Source organism: Microcebus murinus, chromosome 2 (assembly GCF_040939455.1).
Source record: "Microcebus murinus isolate Inina chromosome 2, M.murinus_Inina_mat1.0, whole genome shotgun sequence".
Taxonomy (NCBI): Eukaryota; Metazoa; Chordata; class Mammalia; order Primates; family Cheirogaleidae; genus Microcebus; species Microcebus murinus.
This window is the reverse complement of record NC_134105.1, coordinates 119,777,849-119,797,123: the sequence shown is the minus strand read 5'-3', so window position 1 is coordinate 119,797,123 and position 19,275 is coordinate 119,777,849. Positions and strand designations below refer to the sequence as shown.

The 19,275-nt window shown below is 38.7% G+C and overlaps 1 protein-coding gene across 1 annotated transcript in view; it reads right to left on the bottom strand.

Moving 5' to 3' along the window:
- Nucleotides 1-4,701: 4,701 nt before the first annotated feature.
- The window catches only part of DARS2 (aspartyl-tRNA synthetase 2, mitochondrial), a 29,934-nt gene continuing 15,360 nt past the window's right edge, over nt 4,702-19,275 (bottom strand). The window contains exons 11-17 of the mRNA XM_076000390.1: nt 18,853-18,960; nt 16,339-16,401; nt 13,403-13,555; nt 10,588-10,806; nt 10,252-10,362; nt 7,600-7,675; nt 4,702-6,448 (exon numbers count right to left, since the gene is read on the bottom strand). Of these exons, the coding sequence (XP_075856505.1) occupies nt 6,234-6,448; nt 7,600-7,675; nt 10,252-10,362; nt 10,588-10,806; nt 13,403-13,555; nt 16,339-16,401; nt 18,853-18,960 (945 nt within the window). The 3' untranslated portion in view covers nt 4,702-6,233. The remainder of the gene's footprint in view (nt 6,449-7,599; nt 7,676-10,251; nt 10,363-10,587; nt 10,807-13,402; nt 13,556-16,338; nt 16,402-18,852; nt 18,961-19,275) is intronic.

Below are 19,275 nucleotides of genomic sequence, written 5' to 3'. Positions count from 1 at the left end.
ATGTATGTCTGGAATTGCACTAGGTGCTTTTATATGTGAAATCGTATCTGGTCACAGCGCTGAGTAAAGAACCTGAGACATTGTGTAAGGTGGAGGAGGAAGATATTTCTTACTGTTTCCAATCTCGTGTCATTTTGAGGCTAATGCGATATGGCCTTATTCATTATTAGGGTGTAGGTATTAGGTAGCATGGTGGAAAAGATAGACACCTTTCACATACAAATGGCAAAATAATGTTTTTGATAACAGTGACAGAAAGGTTCTTTAAAAATGTACTGTGGGCCGGGCGCTGTGGCTCACGCCTGTAATCCTAGCTCTTGGGAGGCTGAGGCGGGCGGATTGCTCAAGGTCAGGAGTTCAAAACCAGCCTGAGCAAGAGCGAGACCCCGTCTCTACTACAAATAGAAAGAAATTAATTGGCCAACTGATATATATATAAAAAATTAGCCGGGCATGGTGGCGCATGCCTGTAGTCCCAGCTACCCGGGAGGCTGAGGCAGAAGGATCACTCGAGCCCAGGAGTTTGAGGTTGCTGTGAGCTAGGCTGACGCCACGGCACTCACTCTAGCCTGGGCAACAAAGCGAGACTCTGTCTCAAAAAAAAAAAAAAAAAAAAATGTACTGTGAAGGTAATTCAAAATTTTTCATATCTGAATTTACTCTGATCTTGCTGCCTTTCTTCCAGGCAGTGAATCTAACACTCTGACTGGTCAAATTGAGAACAATTAATGACAGGTGTAGCAAAGAGGCCTCCACTGTTAATTTACTATATAATGTCACACAAACTGGAATTATAAGCCATGGATTCTAGACTTTACTTCTAAACAACTGTACTTCTAAACAACAGGGCAAGAGATTTAAAATTTGTATAATATATCCACCAAATATTCACCATCTCAGTAATTGAGTTTTCATATATAAAAGTTTTCATATATACAATTGAGTTTTCATATATACAACAAATTGGGCTCTCCAATTTGTTCTGCTGATCAACTCGTTTGTTGCTGTATCAATACTATGTTAATTGCTTGCTATAGTTTTATCAAACTTCTTCATAACTAGGAAAACATTCCCTCACCTTATTCTTATAACTCAGGTACAGATAGCAATGTTTGGCTACTCAAATCTTTGCTTTTCCACTGAAATTTTACAATCAGCTTGTCAAGTCCCCTTCCTACCCTCCCCCCAAAATAAATAGAAATAAAGAAGCCTGCTGGGATTTGAATTGAAATTAAATTTTTTCTCAGGCTTTAAAAATTATTTTTTACAATGTTATGGTATGGTCAACATACAGTGAACTGCATATATTTAAAGTGTATAATTTGCTGAGTTTTGACATATGTATGCATCTGTGATACATAACCACAATCAAGGTAATGAATATACCCAAAAGTTTCCTTGTGTCCTTTTGTGATCTGTTATTCTCTTCCCATTTCCACTGTCCCTAGGCAACTATTGATCTACTTTTTCAGTATAGATTAGCTCATTTCTAGAATTTTACTTAAAAGGAACCATGCAGAATATATTCTTTTTTCTCTGGTGATTGGAATTGAATTTAATCTATACAACATTTTGGGAAGAATTGACATCTATATTTACCTTCCAGTCACAAATATGGTGTCTCATTTTTTGTGTTCCTTTTTTTTTGTCTTCTCTTTCTCCCTTTTTTTCTTTCCTGGTTTTCTTGTCTTTTTAAAAATCATTTTATTCTCTGTGTTGTTTTTTCTTTCTTTACTTTGGAAATTATAGATTCTAATTCTATCCTTTTATTGGTCTAATTCTATCCTTTTAGTGGTTACTCCAAGCCCTTCAATATGAATATTTAACTTTTTTCTTTCCTTCATCCTCTCTGCTTTCCTTTCCCCTCTCCTTTCCTCTCCTCCTTTTCCCCTTTCTTCTTTTTTTAAAATACAGATAGGGGCTCAGTCTTTTGCCTGGCATAGAGTGGAGTGGCACTGAGCCCGGCTAATATAGGAATACTTTAAATCAAATGCTGAGCTTGGAAAGTGTACAAACTTCTGCAAGTGCCAGCTTTGGGGCTGCTGTTACTTCTCAGAACATATTCTCCTCATCACCTTATCATCATCCTTTACTGAGGTTTCTTTTTTCAGGAGCCTCCATTTTACATGAGGATCTCTCATCTAACTTCTTGACTTATGCAGGGGAAGTAGGCTTTGCTCTAGTTCCCCCACAGAACCCATCATAACCAAAGTCCCAGGTCACACTGGATCAGCACTGCCCCGGGACACTGACAGCTTCAGCACTCGCAAGTGTTTTGGGGTCATTTTTTACTTCTTAGGCACTCCCTTACTTTCTAACCTCAAGCTATCCTCCCACCTCAGCCTCCCAGAGTACTAGGATTACAGGCATGAGCCACCACACCAGGCCTAAGTCAGTAGTCTTAAATACAGAAGACTTAGATGTGCATTTACTGCATGACTTACTGCATATGTAAGTTGCATATACTGTTATACAGACAACCCCACTTAATACTATTATTGTATACTTGGTTAACTCTCATGAAGTAACTCACTTTCATGAAATAAGAAAAAAGTATCCTTAAGGCAGCATCCTTAGGATGGTGAATTATGCTTAACAAAAAGTCAGCAGAAAGGAATGTGGTCAGTGTCATAGATAGTTCTGATTCCTCAGAGAAGGGAACTCTGGTAGAAGACAGAGTAGCTGTGTAGATCCATCATTTTATTCAGTTAAAGCCCAAGAGCATAAAACACCACCTGACACATCTCTTCCCAAGGAGAAATTCTTCATAGGACAGAGCTCTCCTGAAGCTCATAATGACTTTTTCTGTTGTACCTGGCAATTGCTTACCTTGTTTTTAAAACTTGCAACAATCCCCTAGGAGGTTCAAAAGACAGTATTTGAAATAAACTTGAAAGCAAGTTTACAATTTGTGCATTCCCAAATCCTGGTTGTTTTCAACTTCATCAGTACCGATTTCTTTAATTTTTGTGAAAATGTTTAATTTTAAATTTCATCCTACCTACAGAATGGGTAGCAGAAGAAACCAAAAAACAGAAGAAAAAAAAATTGACCCCTCACTCCCCTCACTGATAGAAGTCTTAAATGGTGACATTTTCCTGGATTTCAGAATAAGCATTATTTTTTCTTCATCACAGGTCTGAAGAAAAGCTGACTAATACCCAAAGTGACTAGATCTGTGAGATGTTAAGATAAGGATACTTTCACTCCTGGGGACCTATTGGCCTTTGGTATTTGCAGCTTAAAAAATATTCTCTGAATTTTGGGTGTCTTTTTTTTTTTTTTTTTTTTGAGACAGAGTCTCACTCTGTTGCTCACACTAGAGTGCCATGGCGTCAGCCTAGTTCACGGCAACCTCAGACTCCTGGGCTCAAGCGATCCTGCCTCAGCCTCCCGAGTAGCTGGGACTACAGGCATGTGCCACTCTGCCCGGCTAAGTTTTTCTCTCTATATTTTAATTGGCTAATTAATTTCTTTCTATTTTTAGTAGAGACAGTGTCTCACTCTTGCTCAGGCTGGTCTCGAACTCCTGAGCTCAAATGATCTGCCAGCCTAGGCCTCCCAGAGTGCTATGAGGCATGAGCCACCGTACCTGGCCTGGATTTTGGATGTCATAATTTTATAAGTCTCAATTCTAGGGTAGAAAGATAATACTTTGGTCAGAATTAGGTTCTAAATAATGAATCATGAATTTATTATTTAGAAATTAGGTAACACCCATGTGGTATAGATAGACGTAAAATTCTATTTTCCTACCCAGTAAAAGGCATCTCTAGAAATTCTCTTCACTGAGAAAGGGCAGGCAGAGTTGGACACCCTGTCTCACCCCAAGAACCCTGCCAGCAAGGACTCTGGCTGCCCAGTATACCACAAACAAGGGAGAGATTAGGTAAAAGAGCAAATTTAGGGAAAAGCTCCACCTAATGGCAAACCAGCTTCCTGCAGTAGGGAATACTCTTTTTTGTTTGTTTCGGCATATTATGGGGGTACAAATTTTAAAGTTTCAAAAAAATGCCCCTTCCCCCCTCCCCCTACAAGTCTGAGTTTCCAGCATGACCATCCCCCAGATACACATCTCACTCATGTATGTATATACCCGCCCCCCTCCCCCCTGCCCAATACCCTATTACTGTAGTTCCTATGTGTCCACTTAGGTGCTGCTCAGTTAGTACCAGTTGGGAATACTCTCTTCTTAGCCTATTAAGTGTCACAAATTAGACCTGAAGGTGAATCTTGTTTTTAAATAGAAAAAGATTATATTTAATAGTATCATATTGCTTAGAGCATTGAGAAAAACAGAAAGGGATATAAAACTTATATTAAAACTTATACTTAGTATTTATAAATTACAAATCAAAAGAATATCAAGGTAAAAGTGAAGCTCAAGTAGAAAAGAACAATTTCAAAATCATTAAGATCTTGTTCCTATTTTATCATAGTTTTTATTTGTATCATTAGAATGTATAAGAAATCACAATGAGCTTCCATATTGTCTTTCTTTTTGAGACAGTGTCTCACTCCATTGCCTGGGCTAGAGTGCCTTGGCGTTAGCCTAGCTCACAGCAACCGCAAACTCCTGGGCTCAAGCAATCCTTCTGCCTCAGCCTCCCGAGTAGCTGGGACTACAGGCGCACGCCACCATGCCTGGCTAATTTTTTTTCATATATATATATATATATATATATATATATATATATATATATATATATATATATTCTTAGTTGTCCAGCTGATTTCTTTCTATTTTTTTAGTAGAGACGGGGTCTCACTCTTGCTCAGGCTGGTCTTGAACTCCTGAGCTCAAACAATCCACCCGCCTTGGCCTCCCAGAGTGCTAGGATTACAGGCGTGAGCCATCACGCCTGGCCCCGTGTTGTCTTTTTTATACATTTGAGGTTGGTCTAAGGTCAATTATTATTTTCTTCCTTTTTTTGAGACAGAGTCTCCCTCTGTTGCCCAGGCTAGAGTTGCTGTGGTGTCAGCCTAGCTCATTGCAACCTTCAACTCCTGTGCTTAAGCAATCCTCCTGCCTCAGCCTCCCATGTCTGACTCATTTTTTCTTCTTCTATTTTTAATTGCTCTGCTAATTTTTTTCTATTTTTAGTAGAGATGGGGTCTGGCTGTTGCTCAGGTTGGTTTAGAAGTCCTGACCTCAGGCAATCCTCCCACCTTGGCCTCCCAGAGTGCTAGGATTATAGGTATGAGCCACTGTGCCTGGCCTTTTTTTTTTTTTTAAGATACTGGGTCTCATATTGTCACTCAGGCTGGAGTACGGTGGTTCAATTATAGCTCACTGCAGACTCAGCCTCCCCAAGTGCTGGGATTGTAGGCGTGAGCCACTGAGCCTGGTCAGTATTTGCAGTCACTTAAGATTGAGAGAAAATATTCAGGGATTAATTATTATCTTTAAAAATGGAAATATAAACAATACTGATTCATAAAACTACTGTTCTTTTAGTACAGACATATAAGTTTTGTTTGACCTTAAACTATAAATATATAGAGATATCTGTATCTGTTTATGGATAGATAATATCATCATCTTATATTTGTATAATCCTTTACAGTTTTTCAAAGCATTTTCATTCATATTATCTTCCACATACATTATCTCCTTTGATTCTGACAACAAGAGCCCTGTGAGGTAGCCAGAGCAAATACTGTTTGCATTTTACATAAGCAGGAAGGGAGGCTGAAAGAGGTCTATGTAACTTGTTCAAGGTGAAACAATGAATAAGATTTTGTGACTCTGATTTCAATGATGTTTTTGCATTATATTATGCTACTTCTCACTATATTATGTTGCCAGTTGAAATGTCACCATAAAAACCTTAATTTATATGATTCTCTTGATGAGGCTGATGAACGGACCCTCCGTCAACTGACTCAGTCTACAGGGACAAGCATTCTCCCACATTTTAGACATGATTTGTTACCTTTGTCCTAAGTGAATATTCTATCTGGATATGAAAAACATGATTAAAAAACAAAAATCCAGTATAACATTCCAACAAGGAGCTATCTTTCACATCTCTCCAAGTAAAAAAGTGTCAACTAAAAATAATCTTAATGATGCATGTGATCAAGTCAAAATTGGGTATCTTCTGTGTCTTCATTGTGGTGAAGAATGTTACCTTGATTCCTTCCACCTACAGAGAGGATTGTCAGATCTGTGGCAGAACTCTGCATCTGATTTTAGCCTTGGGGAAGCAAAGAAGACAAAACTCAAAAGCTCAACTTTTTGGATTGTGATGGTGATTCAATGAACTCTTTTCTGCTTCTGAGTCTGTTGGCCAGGAGACCTGGATATGATAAGGCTTCAGTTCTTCAGGAGGGACAGAATCTGGGGCTCTGCTCATAAGGTCATGTCCTCGGAAGGATTTTGGGAAGGCTATGACATCTCTGATACTTGGAGCTCCAGTGACGAGGCATATCAGTCTGTCTAACCCTGTGAATAAAATACAAAGAAAGCAGATGAGAAATGTAGTCTAGTGTTGAAAATTCCTTAGTTTTTCTATAAAAGTTGCAGAGAACTTTTAAGTAAGAATCTTTTTTTTTTTTTGTAGAGATAGTCTCACTCTTGCTCAGGCTGGTATTCAACTCTTGGCCTCTAGCAATCCTCCTGCCTTGGCCTCCCGAAGTGCTAGGATTACAGGCATGAGCTACTGCGCCCAGCTGTAAATAAAAATCTTTAAGAAGCTATAGCCAACCATGCTTTCCTGCCTTTTGTTTTTGAGACAGAATCTTGCTCTGTTGCCCCAGCTAGAATGCAATGGCATGATCATAGCTCACTGCAACCTCAAACTCCTGGGCTCAAGCAACCCTCCTGCCTTAGCCTCCCAAGTAGCTGGGACTACAGGACTGTGCCACCACACTCAGGTAATTTTTCTGTTTTTAGTACAGTTGGGGTCTCACTGTTGCTCAGGATGGTCTTGAACTCCTGAATTTAAGTGATCCTCCTGCCTCGGCCTCCAGAGTGCTAGGATTATAGATAGGCATGAGCCACCACTACCAGCTAGTTCCCTGCCTTTTTAGAGAACTTTTGTTTGTTTGAGAGGTTCTTTTCTATATCAGTCTGGAAAAGTATTCAGGACTAGTGGTCTCATGCTACTAGGATTACTAGGGAACTGTAATTGTCACAGCAATTAGCAAGTTCCTAGCAAGGGCTTACTTAAAGCTCAATAGAGGTTGAACGATATACTAGGTGCTCTGCAGGGAACTCCAAAAACACTGAGGGAACCCCCTATTGTTAAGGGCCTTACAATCTAGGTGAGGTTCCTAGAATTTCTCACTTTTCTTTACTTGATAAAACAAGCAAAGTGGCGAGGGTCAGTGGCTCATGCCTGTAATCCTAGCACTTTGGGAGGCTAAGGCAGGAGGATCCCTGAGGCCAGAGATCAGTCTGAGTAATAGCAAGACCCCATCTCTACAAAAGATAAAAAATATTAGCTGGGAAAAAAAAAATAAAACAGAAACTTAAATTCTCACAGAACTTCTGAGCTCATCTCCCCTGCCTCCACTACCACAAGCTGCAAGGCCAACTTGGAGACACAGTGCTATGCTAATGCAATTTAGTTTATAAAAGGACAAGTTACTTACCTAAGGCAATTCCTCCATGAGGGGGCGCCCCATATTCTAAAGCCTGGAGCAGATGGGAGAGCAATTTCACATCTTCCTAAAATTCAAAAGATAACTGAGTTTAAATATATACTGAAGGTCTACTGAGTGCCATACACTAGGCTTAGGGAAAATAAAAGTTGATTTAAAAAAATACCTTAACATGACTTAACTAATAATAACTCATTGGGAAAAGTATAAGAAAATATCTTAAGAAGTTTACAATTTAGCAAGGGAATGCAAGTCAGATGATTATAACACGTAAAAAAATGGCTGGTGCTCAGTAAACGCAGCTATTACTGTACCAATAACACAAACAGTAAGCCCAATCAAGGAGGTAGAGCTGTGGATTCAGAAAGGCAGGATGAAAAGCAGGAAACTGTCCTGTCAGAGACCAAGAGAAGAGGACACCAGTAAGAGGGCAACATTGTTGAATGCTGCTGGGAGGTGGGGGAGCTTATAGGCTAAGAAGAGGCCCAAATGTACGTACGTGAGACTGTGTAAGGTTCATGGGACAGTATATATAGAAATGTTGAAAGTGTGTGTGCAAGTGGTTCTCCAACCAGGGAGCTGCAAACAGATGCCAGCCTCACCCTTAGGGCTTTTTTGGTCTGGTATGGGGCAAGGCACCAGTGAGTTTTTGTTGTTGTTTTTAATGCTTTCCCAGTGATTTGATTCTAATGTACATCAGGGCTGAGAACCACTCGTGTTCAGGGAAGAAGCAGAAGCAATGTATTTTTACTGACTCTTTTAAAAAGTCCGACAATGAAAGGAATGAAAAAGATAGCCTGAAAACTGGTGATTGGAGGCTTTTACGTGACAGGAGAAAAGTTAACAGATTTTACAATGCCCTTAAGGCTAAAGGGAGAGTCTGACAGTTTGAACTCTCCAATCCTGCTCTCACATATAAAATTCTTCCATTCTACCTTATACCTGTTAATGTCACAAAGTGGTAATTTAGGACCATACCTCTTAGACACCTTTTCCTTCTTGAAATCTATCCTAGAGCCTTCTACAGAATCACCAACTGCAAATTCCTAGGTTTGCATCTGTACAGACTCTTCTTTTTCTTTTCTTTTTTTTTTTTTTTGAGACAGAGTCTCACTTGTTGTCCAGGCTAGAGTGAGTGCCGTGGCATCAGCCTAGCTCACAGCAACCTCAAACTCCTGGGCTCAAGCAATCCTTCTGCCTCAGCCTCCCGAGTAGCTGGGACTACAGGCATGCGCCACCATGCCCAAGCTAATTTTTTCTATATATATTAGTTGACCAATTAATTTCTTTCTATTTATAGTAGAGATGGGGTCTCGCTCTTGCTCAGGTTGGTTTCAAACTCCTGAGCTCAAACGATCTGCCCACCTTGGCCTCCCAGAGAGCTAGGATTACAGGCATGAGCCACCGCTTCTTTTTCTTGTTAAAATCTTAATTATCTAATTCTCTATCACCAAAATATATTCTCCACTTTAAATATAGCTAAAGTAGTATCTATTAAGTGATATAAAATCCTTTCAAACTTCTCTTTCTCGACATTATCAACATTTTCAGTACTGTATCATTTTTTTTTTTTTTTTTTTTTTGAGACAGAGTCTCACTTTGTTGCCCAGGCTAGAGTGAGTGCCGTGGCGTCAGCCTAGCTCACAGCAACCTCAATCTCCGGGGCTCAGCGATCCTACTGCCTCAGCCTCCCGAGTAGCTGGGACTACAGGCATGCACCACCATGCCCGGCTAATTTTTTTTTGTATATATATATTTTTTAGTTGGTCAATTAATTTATTTCTATTTTTGGTAGAGACGGGGTCTCGCTCAGGCTGGTTTCGAACTCCTGACCTTGAGCAATCCGCCCGCCTCGGCCTCCCAAAGTGCTAGGATTACAGGCGTGAGCCACCGCGCCCGGCCTAGTACTGTATCATTTTTTGAGCAGTGTTGTGATTAGAAGCTTAGGTTAAAGAGCTGCCCTGCCTGGATTTGAATCCTGGCTCTGCTTTCCTCCATATTGTGTGACTTTGGCAAATTAAGTAATGTGCCTTAGTTTCTCATCTTTAAAATAGGCAGAATAAGGGTATCTATCTCATAAAGTATTAAATAGTTGGGAAAGGCAGGGTGGGAGAAAAAAAAGATTAAAAAAATAGGCCGGGCGCGGTGGCTCACGCCTGTAATCCTAGCACTCTGGGAGGCCGAGGCGGGCGGATTGCTCGAGGTTGGGAGTTTGAAACCATCCTGAGCGAGACCCCATCTCTACTAAAAATAGAAAGAAATTAATTGACCAACTAAAAATATATATACAAAAAAATTAGCAGGGCATGGTGGCACATGCCTGTAGTCCCAGCTACTTGGGAGGCTGAGGCAGGAGGATCGCTTGAGCCCAGGAGTTTGAGGTTGCTGTGAGCTAGGCTGACGCCACGGCACTCACTCTAGCCTGGGCAACAAAAGTGAGACTCTGTCTCAAAAAAAAAAAAATAGTTGGGAGATTAAATTAAAATCCTGTTATTATTTTCCAAGTCCTACATTGAAGGTAGAGAGATAAACTGAAGCTATTTTGTATCTAGTGAATCCTCCATTCATAATAAATGTTTAACAAATTACTCACAAATACTCTGGAAAAAAAATAAGCCCAGGTTAGAAGATGACATTTGTTACCTTTAGTAATGTTGCCAGGATGTAACGCTGTAGCTCTGCATCATGAATTCGGATAGAACCACCTCCTATCTCACTGCCATTTAAAACCAAGTCATAGTGTTGGCTACGGACCTAGAAGATTCACAGAGCCTTTATGTTAAAGAAAATTTCTGGCTTTCTGTTCTATAGGTTAAAGATGGTGTGCTACTTAGAGACAATGTATTAACTATTGGCTCAAACCCCACAATTTCTTCTGGGGCTTCCAGAACTGGGTCCTAGCCATCTTCAGACTATAAAATCTGAAGTTCTTTGCTATTTTTACACATTTCCTTTTTATTTGCAAATATTTGGTGGTACCTTTTCGGGCTCAGAGCACAGGAGGTGGATGTCACTGGGGTGGGGAGCAGTAAATGGGTGGTGGGTAGACTCCAGTTCTCTGGGATTTTCCTCCTTGGGAAGGAAGAGAGGGAAATCCACTATCCAAAGGAAAGAGAACAGAGATGTGTCACGGAGGACCATTCCTCTCATTTCTAGAAGATCAGCACATTCCAGTCGTAATTTTCCCAGCAAAGAGCACTGCAAACAGAAGACACAAACATTGAGTTAACTTGTTTTTATTTTTTTTCTTTCTTTCTTTATTTTTTTTTTGGAAACACAATATCACTCTGTTGCCTGGGCTAGAGTGCAGGCATCATTATATCTCACTGCAACCTCCCACTCCTGGGCTCGAGGGATCCTTCCCCTTCAGCCTCCCAAGTAGCTGGGACCACAGGCATGTATCACAATGCCTGGCTAACTTTTTCTATTTTTAGTAGAGGTGGGGTCTTGCTGTTGCTCAGGTTGGTCTCAAACTTATGACCTGAAGGGATCCTCCTGTCTCAGCCTCGTGAATTGCTAGGATTATAGACATGAGCCACCACACCTGGCCCCCGAGTTAACTTCTTGACAGAGGAGGCAGCAAATGACACAACCTGGATTCTGAAGCCAGGCCATTCTCTGATTAAGACATGCGATGCTCTTTGCCTCAGGAGACAAAGATCTGAGGATGATCTGACTGCAACATGGTTGAGAACAATTGTCAAACTCTGCCAGCTGGGTGAGTACCTAATAATACAGTGATTAAGAGCACAGGGATCAGAGCTTCATAGACCTGGGTCTGAATCTCAGTTTGGCTACTTACTAACTTCTCTATACCCTTTTCCATAGTAAAATGGGGATAAAAATACTCCAAAAGACAGTTGTGAAGCTGAAGTGATATAAGGTACATAAGGTGCAGGACTTGACAAGGTATGTGAAGGGCAGCTGATCTGATTATTTCCTTGGGGCTCTGGAAGGGTTGTGGTGAGGATTTGATGGATGGCTGGCATGCAGTTAATGTTCAATAAATGTTGGCTATTATTATCGGCAGTATGCATTAAAGGTTCAAAAAAGTGTGAATTTTGGAACCAGATTTAGTTAGAAATCTCCCTCTACTTCTTAGCTGTGTGAATGTGAGCTAATTTTTAACCTCTGTGACCTAGATTCTTATTTTTAAAATAGCAACAGTATAAGTACATAGGGTTGGCCCAAGGATTAAATGAGTTAATATACATTAATACAAAGAGCTTAGAACAGGATGTGTGTGGCAAATAGGAAGTACTTAGTAAGTGCTAACTATGTTGTGCAGATCTTCCCTGAGAAATGACAGTCAGAATAGTGATACACTAGTGATACACGCCTGGAGACATGAATAGGGTGTCACTTTGTGGCTCATTCTATCTTCCATTGAAATATCCCCACATAGGGCACCTTCCGTGTGCCATTTGCAGAATGTCAATGTTATTCCTCTTAAGTCTGGTTTTAGCTTTCTTTCAAGGAAGGCCCAGTAGAAATTGGAACCACCTCCCTGAGAAAGGAACACTAGCATGTTTTGTTCTACTAAGAAAACATTTAATAGCCAAATTAATTTGTAGCAGATATATAAAATCCCAAACTCTTTAAAGAAATACATTCATAATACAATTTATAATTATATAGCTTTCTTTACTTTCTTATTACAGGGGAATGGAAAGACAGTGGAATACATTTAGCTTTGAAGCTGAACTCTGAAACTTTTCCTTTGGAAAAAACAATGATAAGTAAGTACAAATATAAATAAGAAGAATGGACTTGATAAAGTATTAATTAGACACTATTATTTTTAAAAACTATATACTAAAGTGAAGGAATGAATTTATATCATGCTTGATTTCTACAGAATATTTTCAATATTCATGGTTTTTTTTTTGCTAAACATCCTGTTTTTCTTGCTTTTTTTCCTTTTCAGAGACAGAGTCTCCCTCTGTCGCCCTGGGTGGAGTACAGTGGCATCATCATAGCTCACTGCAACCTCCAACTCTTGGGCTGAAGTGATCCTCCTGCATTAGCCTCCCAAGTAGCAACTACAGGCGGCTGCCACCACGCCCGGCTGATTTTTAATTTTTTTTTGTAGAGATGGGTTCTCACTATTGCTCAGGCTGGTCTTAAGAACTCCTGAGTTTAAGTGATTCTCCTGCCTCAGCTTCCAAGAGTGCTAGGATTACAGGTGTAAGCCACTGTGCCTGGCCCTTAAACATCCTATAATGCACATTAATATCATGTTTGACTTTGGTATATTTTACGAAGATCCCTAAAGCTAAATTTAGTCTTCCATATATGCCCCCTGAAGAATGGTGATTTAGCCAGTGTGCATGATAGCACTTACCTGCTACAGCTGCTGCTCTTGAGGAAAAATGGTCCCACCTTGACCAAGGGTGTCTGCCAGCCCACCAGCCACTCCAGTGGTCTGATCTGTCCCTTCACAATTTTAGGAATGCATTATGTACAAAAGTCTGAGACTACCAAATTTTGTTCATCTGTAAAACCTTGAAAATGAAATATTTTTTCATGGTCATAAAACTAATACCAATAACTACCTAAGTGGCTTTCCTAATCAGGATCAGATCTAGTTTGTGTGAATAATGACAATGGAGGCTGGTAGCTGATGAAAAAACCTCTAGTTTCCATACAGTGCATTATAAAGCACTGAAAGATTTATGCAGAACAGTCCCATTATATGAGTTAACAAACAATTTTAAATATGTACTATATACATAGGAGAAGAAAGGCATCATTTATTATCAACAGTATATGTGCTTAGAGGTAATTTTCTTACTGCTTTCTTGTGCTCTCCTGCAGTTAGGAGGATCACATCTTCCTCTTGGATCTCCATTAGTCTGGTTAATTCCAATCTTTGCTCCTCCATTATAAACTTAGCAACTGGAGAATTCCAGTTTCTATTCGTTTTCAGGAATACAGGCAAGACTTCCTGTGACAAAGAAAAAGACTTACATTTTTTTTAAAAAAAGGCAGGACTTATTTTCTTGTAGTATAAATATTTTTTGTTCCCAAAAGAGAATTTACATGAGATTACTTCTATTCCTGCCCCAAACACCTTCAAAATGACACTAAAGGAATTTAAAAATGTAATTTTACCACAATGAAAAAAAAAGAAGAATGAAGTATTGGGAAGAGGGAGAAGTATAACCAGAGAAGAGATTCCTGCAACTTTTTGGCAGTTTGTAAGTGAATAGAGTAAGGAAAGAGCAAAGCAGCAAGATGCAGGAAGCTCTGGCCTAGAGGACAATGGAGGTGGCGTCAGCATAAGAAGGAACTGATGTTACCCTACAGAATCCTGGAGAGGCTCAGGACTCTTAAGCCTTGAGTTACCAGGATGACAGCCAGGTGGTCTTGCTGTTCAGCCCAAATTAAACCTAACCATATTTACAAAGTGTCTCCAAGTACTTTGTGCTTCCAACTAGCTTTTAAGATGCCACATTCTTAAATATATGCAGAGAACCACTAACAACCACCACACACTGAAGAAACTCTGCAGTATTTACTAAAAAACAAACAAACAAAAAAACCAACCAAGATAAACATAAAAAATGGCCCTGGAGAAAAGAGAATTATTTAGGGACCAAAACAGGACTTGAATGACCTGAATCCTCAAAGGTACTCAAAAAGATTTTCTTTCAATAAAACCAGAATAAGATGAAATGAAAAGAGCTACTGGGAAATAAAAATATGACTTCTGACTTATGAAAAAAAATTCAGTGGAAGAGCTGAAGAAATCTCCTGGAAAACAGAATAAACAAGACAATGGAAATGATACAGAATAAAAAAAAAGACATATAAGTTAAGTCAAAGGGTTCAACATACAACTAATAGAAATTCCAGAGAGAGACTAGAGAAAATGATGAGGTCAAAACCAATTAGATAATAAAAGAACTTTCTACAGATAAAAGACATAGCCTTCATACTGAAAGAGCCTTTCAAGTGTGCAACACATTGAATAAAAAACTATCCAAAGCTACACAAACTGTGAAATTTCATAATATCAAGAATCAGGAGGTTGAAAGCTTCCAAAGAGAAAAAAATCAGGTCTTCTATAAAGGAATAAATTCATACAAGCATCAGACTCTCATTGGTAACAGCAGATGGAAGAAGGCAATAAAGCAATGCCTTCAATGTTCTAAGTCTGTGCAGTCTGGCCACATGCTGTGGCTATTTAAACTAAAATTAATTTAAATAAAGTAAAAAATTCAGTCCCTCAGTTGTACTAGCCTTTTCAAGCATTCAATAGCTACACTGGCTAGTGGCTACCATTAGGACAATGCAGATATAAAACATTCCCATCATTACAGAAAGTTATATTGGATAGCACTGTTCTAAGACGATATGGCTGTCAACCCAGAATTTTATACCAAGCCACATTATTATTAAACTGTAACGTTTTGAACATAAAGGCATTTTTAGACATATAAGGACTCAGAAAACTGATCTCTCACATGCTTTCTTAGAAGTTACTTGAGTACATACTCCAGCACAAATAAGAAGGAAGAAGATCTGGGATCCAGGAAGGGTGGCTTAAATTCTAAAGAGGAATGAAGAAAAGGTCCGAAGGCAGCTGTGCAGTAGGTACAGAGTAACTAAGTGAGGTCTGTGTATGGGAGCCTCATCTCTTCGATTTTTTTAACCATGTGTATGCATTACGTTGCTAAAAATTAATATATATAATAAAAACAATTTGAAGCCAAATCCTGTTCCTCCCTATTTGAGTTCTTCTATTTACCAAACCAAGAACAAAAAATGTCTGTCAAAAAGGTGTATTTAGAATTCTAAAAAAATGGTACAAGAAGAATAAGAAATATAAGCTTTCTTTCATGCCTGCCATGCTTTCATTTAAACCTTGGGCACATGGGGGTCTATTTATTTTCCTAACTGGATTAAAATACCTTGGTTTATTTAAAAAGGTTAGGGTTGAACTTTCACATTCTGATTAGTGGTGAATTCAACTAAGTTGAAGTCTTAGAGTTATATACTCAGGAGCAAGATTAACTTTAAGAATAAAAAGAAGAAAAGCCTGAGCAAGAGCAACACCCCATCTCTACTAAAAATAGAAAAATTAGCCAGGCATAGTGGCGCATGCCAGTAGTCCCAGCCACTTGGGAGGCTGAGGCAGGAGGATTACTTGAGACCAGGAGTTTGAGGTTGCAGTGAGCTATGATGATGCCACTGCACTCTAACCAGGGGACAGAGCGAGATCCTATCTCAAAAAAAAAAAAAAAAAAGAAGAAGAAAAGTAGAAGAATGATATGAAATAATAAGACCCTCAAAACTAATGATAGAGGCCGGGCGCTGTGGCTCACGCCTGTAATTGTAGCACTCTGGGAGGCCGAGGTGGGCGGATTGCTTGAGGTCAGGAGTTCGAAATCAGCCTGAGCAAAAGCAAGACCTCGTCTCTATTATAAATAGAAAGAAATTAATTGGCCAATTAATATATATAGAAAAAATTAGCCGGGCATGGTGGCGCATGCCTGTAGTCCTAGCTACTTGGAAGGCTGAGGCAGCAGGATTGCTTGAGCCCAGGAGTTTGAGATTGCTGTGAGCTAGGCTGAAGCCATGGCACTCACTGTAGCCTGGGCAACAAAGCAAGACTGTCTCAAACAAACAAACAAAAAACTAATGATAGCTCAAGAGTTTAAGCAATTATTAGTTAAAAATATTGAATCTCCATAAGGAAAAAACCAGTCTTAATTAACATATTACCTGATTAAAATGGTCAGCTGCAAATTTTTGGATGGATTCAATGTCTCTCCTTTTTAAGTATTTCTGATGAAAGAAAATAAAAGTAAACTTGTCAAGATAATACTTAGCTTCATAAACATGTTTGTGATATCAAAGGGGACATAAATATATTTTGTGTCTTTCCATTAAAATAGTGGGATGTAATAACAATTTAATTTGTCCTGCCAAATGACGAATTTTTAAAGCTTATTACAGGACTTATTTTTTCCCCTCAATCATATAAGTCTTATTGGAAATAGCTGTCATTGTATTCCAAAGAAGACCCTGTATATGTAATATGTAGGATAAGTATTCAAAATGAGTTTCTACAACTGAATTATAAAAGAAAAACAACTTTCAGATTAGTAAGAGGATTTGGAATTTGATTATTTCAGATTTCTTAAAACTTTTCACATCTTTTTCTAAATTAGATTATTTTGGATTTCTTAAAATCCTTGTAGCTTACTTTTTCTAAATTATCTCAGTGTTTTTCTAAATGAGACACTATGGTTATTATGTTACGTAACTTTAAAATGATTCTACATACATAGTTTGAAGTTTTGACGTTTTAGAGTATATTCCCCCTCCCTTTGAGAGTGTGGTGTCTTATCAGATCTGTATGTGAGAACCTGAAGTGAACCCACTCTTCCCCTGGGAATGTTACCTCAAACCTTACTAGACCACCATATGTGCATTACCTCAACTACTGGACTTCAAAAATATATACAAACTCAAGAGTTTGACAGACACTTTGACAGTGTATGCTGTGACGGGTTGCTCTCTGGCAGCTGCTTCTCTGGACTCTGAGACAAGGCAACACCCTGTTAACCTTGGAGCTAATCTCACCCATCCACACTGGTACCATCCTCCAGCATCTAGGGACCTTACAGGTAGTCTACGTTGTGGTGGGCAAACCAGCTTCTCCTGAGAACTCCTCGTGTAAAGTTACACCTCAAACTTTAATTATTAATAGTTTTTACTTTCCACAGAGGCCTGCTTCCATTCTAATTCAGCAACTAGACTTTAATACTTTTGGAACTTATTCCCTATGTGGTTAACGTACCTTGTCTATTGAGTATATTTCCTGTGAGGCTTGTTCATGTCATTCTCCCCTGCAAGCATTGTGAACCTAAGAAAAAATTCTCCTTGTATGGCAATAAACTGTGTGACTTGTGAAATCATACTTTCATCATCTCTTTATTTCTGCCATACATAACACACTATATTCATGGGACATTTAACTAAGTATGGGAGGTAATAAAAAGGTGAAAACATGATTCACATCCCCGCACTTCTTATATCTACTCAGGGAAAAACAGACATGCTCAAAAATGGGGTAGAGACAGTATGTTATACTGAGCTCACTTGAACACATTTGTTATGTCTGGACTACTGTATGGACACCACACTATTTTCCACTGAATACATGAAGTAAATAGAAAGTAGTGAGATTGAGTTCTCTCCCTATTCCGAATATACTCATCTGCTTATGTATCCAAATGAGTACAGTCTTCTAAAATCATAATCTTCTACACAATATGTCTGGAATGCCTCTTACTAAATTACTTTCAAAGCAGGTATACTAACTACAGAAAACAGATGTGTCTCATTGCTTTAGAGTCAATGCTTGCTCAGCTCAGCCATTCTCTCTCTTTTCTACCCCCACTTACTTCTTTTCCTTTTTGCTTTTTTAGTTCTACCTCTTCTTCCCCTGTTACTAATGCAGTTGAGAAGAGAACCCTCAAAAGACCAAGAATCAACATGCAGTGCCTATGCTGGAACTCATGTGGAGTCGAGAGCTTTTGGACAAATTGAGTCTGGAGACAGAATACTATTATTTTATGCTCATAAAATATTCATGATGAAATGATCCCAAATGAAGTATATGAGTACTTTATAGCATTGTTTAAAAGGTTAAAAAAGCCCTAGATCTTAAATATAAACTGATACTCAAAGTTTTATTGTTTTATACTTAGAGTTTTAGGGACACTTTTAGACTTTATATAAAAATATATTATTATTTAGAGGTAAGTGTCTTTCTGAAGTTTAAATGTGCCAGTGTTGAACACATTTACTTGTCAAGCATACATTCTATTTTTTTAATTTTTAAAATCTGAAATTTCTTTTTTTTTTTTGAGATCATATATATATATATATTTATTTAGGCACATTATGGGGGTACAAATGTTTAGGTTATGTGTATTGCCTCCCCCCTATTTTTTTTTTTTTGCAGCTTTAGTTTTATTTTTTATTTTTTTACTTTTATTTTAGCGTATTATGGGGGTACAAGTGTTAAGGTTACTTATATTGCCCATGCCCCCCTCGAGTAAGAGCTTCAAGCATGTCCATCCCCCAAATGCTGCACATCTTACTCATTGAAGTTGTATACACCCCTCCCCCCCTCCCCTCCCACTCCCCCCTTTTTTTTATAGCACTAACTAAACATGCTCATCAAGCATACATTCTAGAGAAAACACAGAATCATGCTTCACTTACTGCTCCTTCAGGGACACACATGGCTTTGATGGTTCCTTGGGGTTTACTAAGTGCATCTTGAAGAAATCCAATCTCTGTGTTCCTAAACTTATCACTGATATCTGTAATCTGGAAAATGGGTAACAAAAGGGGTAACTAAACATGAAGAAAATATTTTAGAAAGAATAGTTTTAATAACATTCAAACATTTGGTAAGTTAACATTTATAGACTGTGTTCACAGAGTGTTTACCATGGGCTGAGCACTAAGATGAGTGTTTTACACATATATATGTAAGAATATAATCCCCATTTCAAAGATGAGAAAACTAAGGCATAGAGAAGAAAGTAACTTGTTCAAGATGACACAGCTAGTAAGTGGCAGAGCCAGAATTTAACCCAAGTACTATGACTTAATAACCACCATTCCACAAAAGGAAGAAAC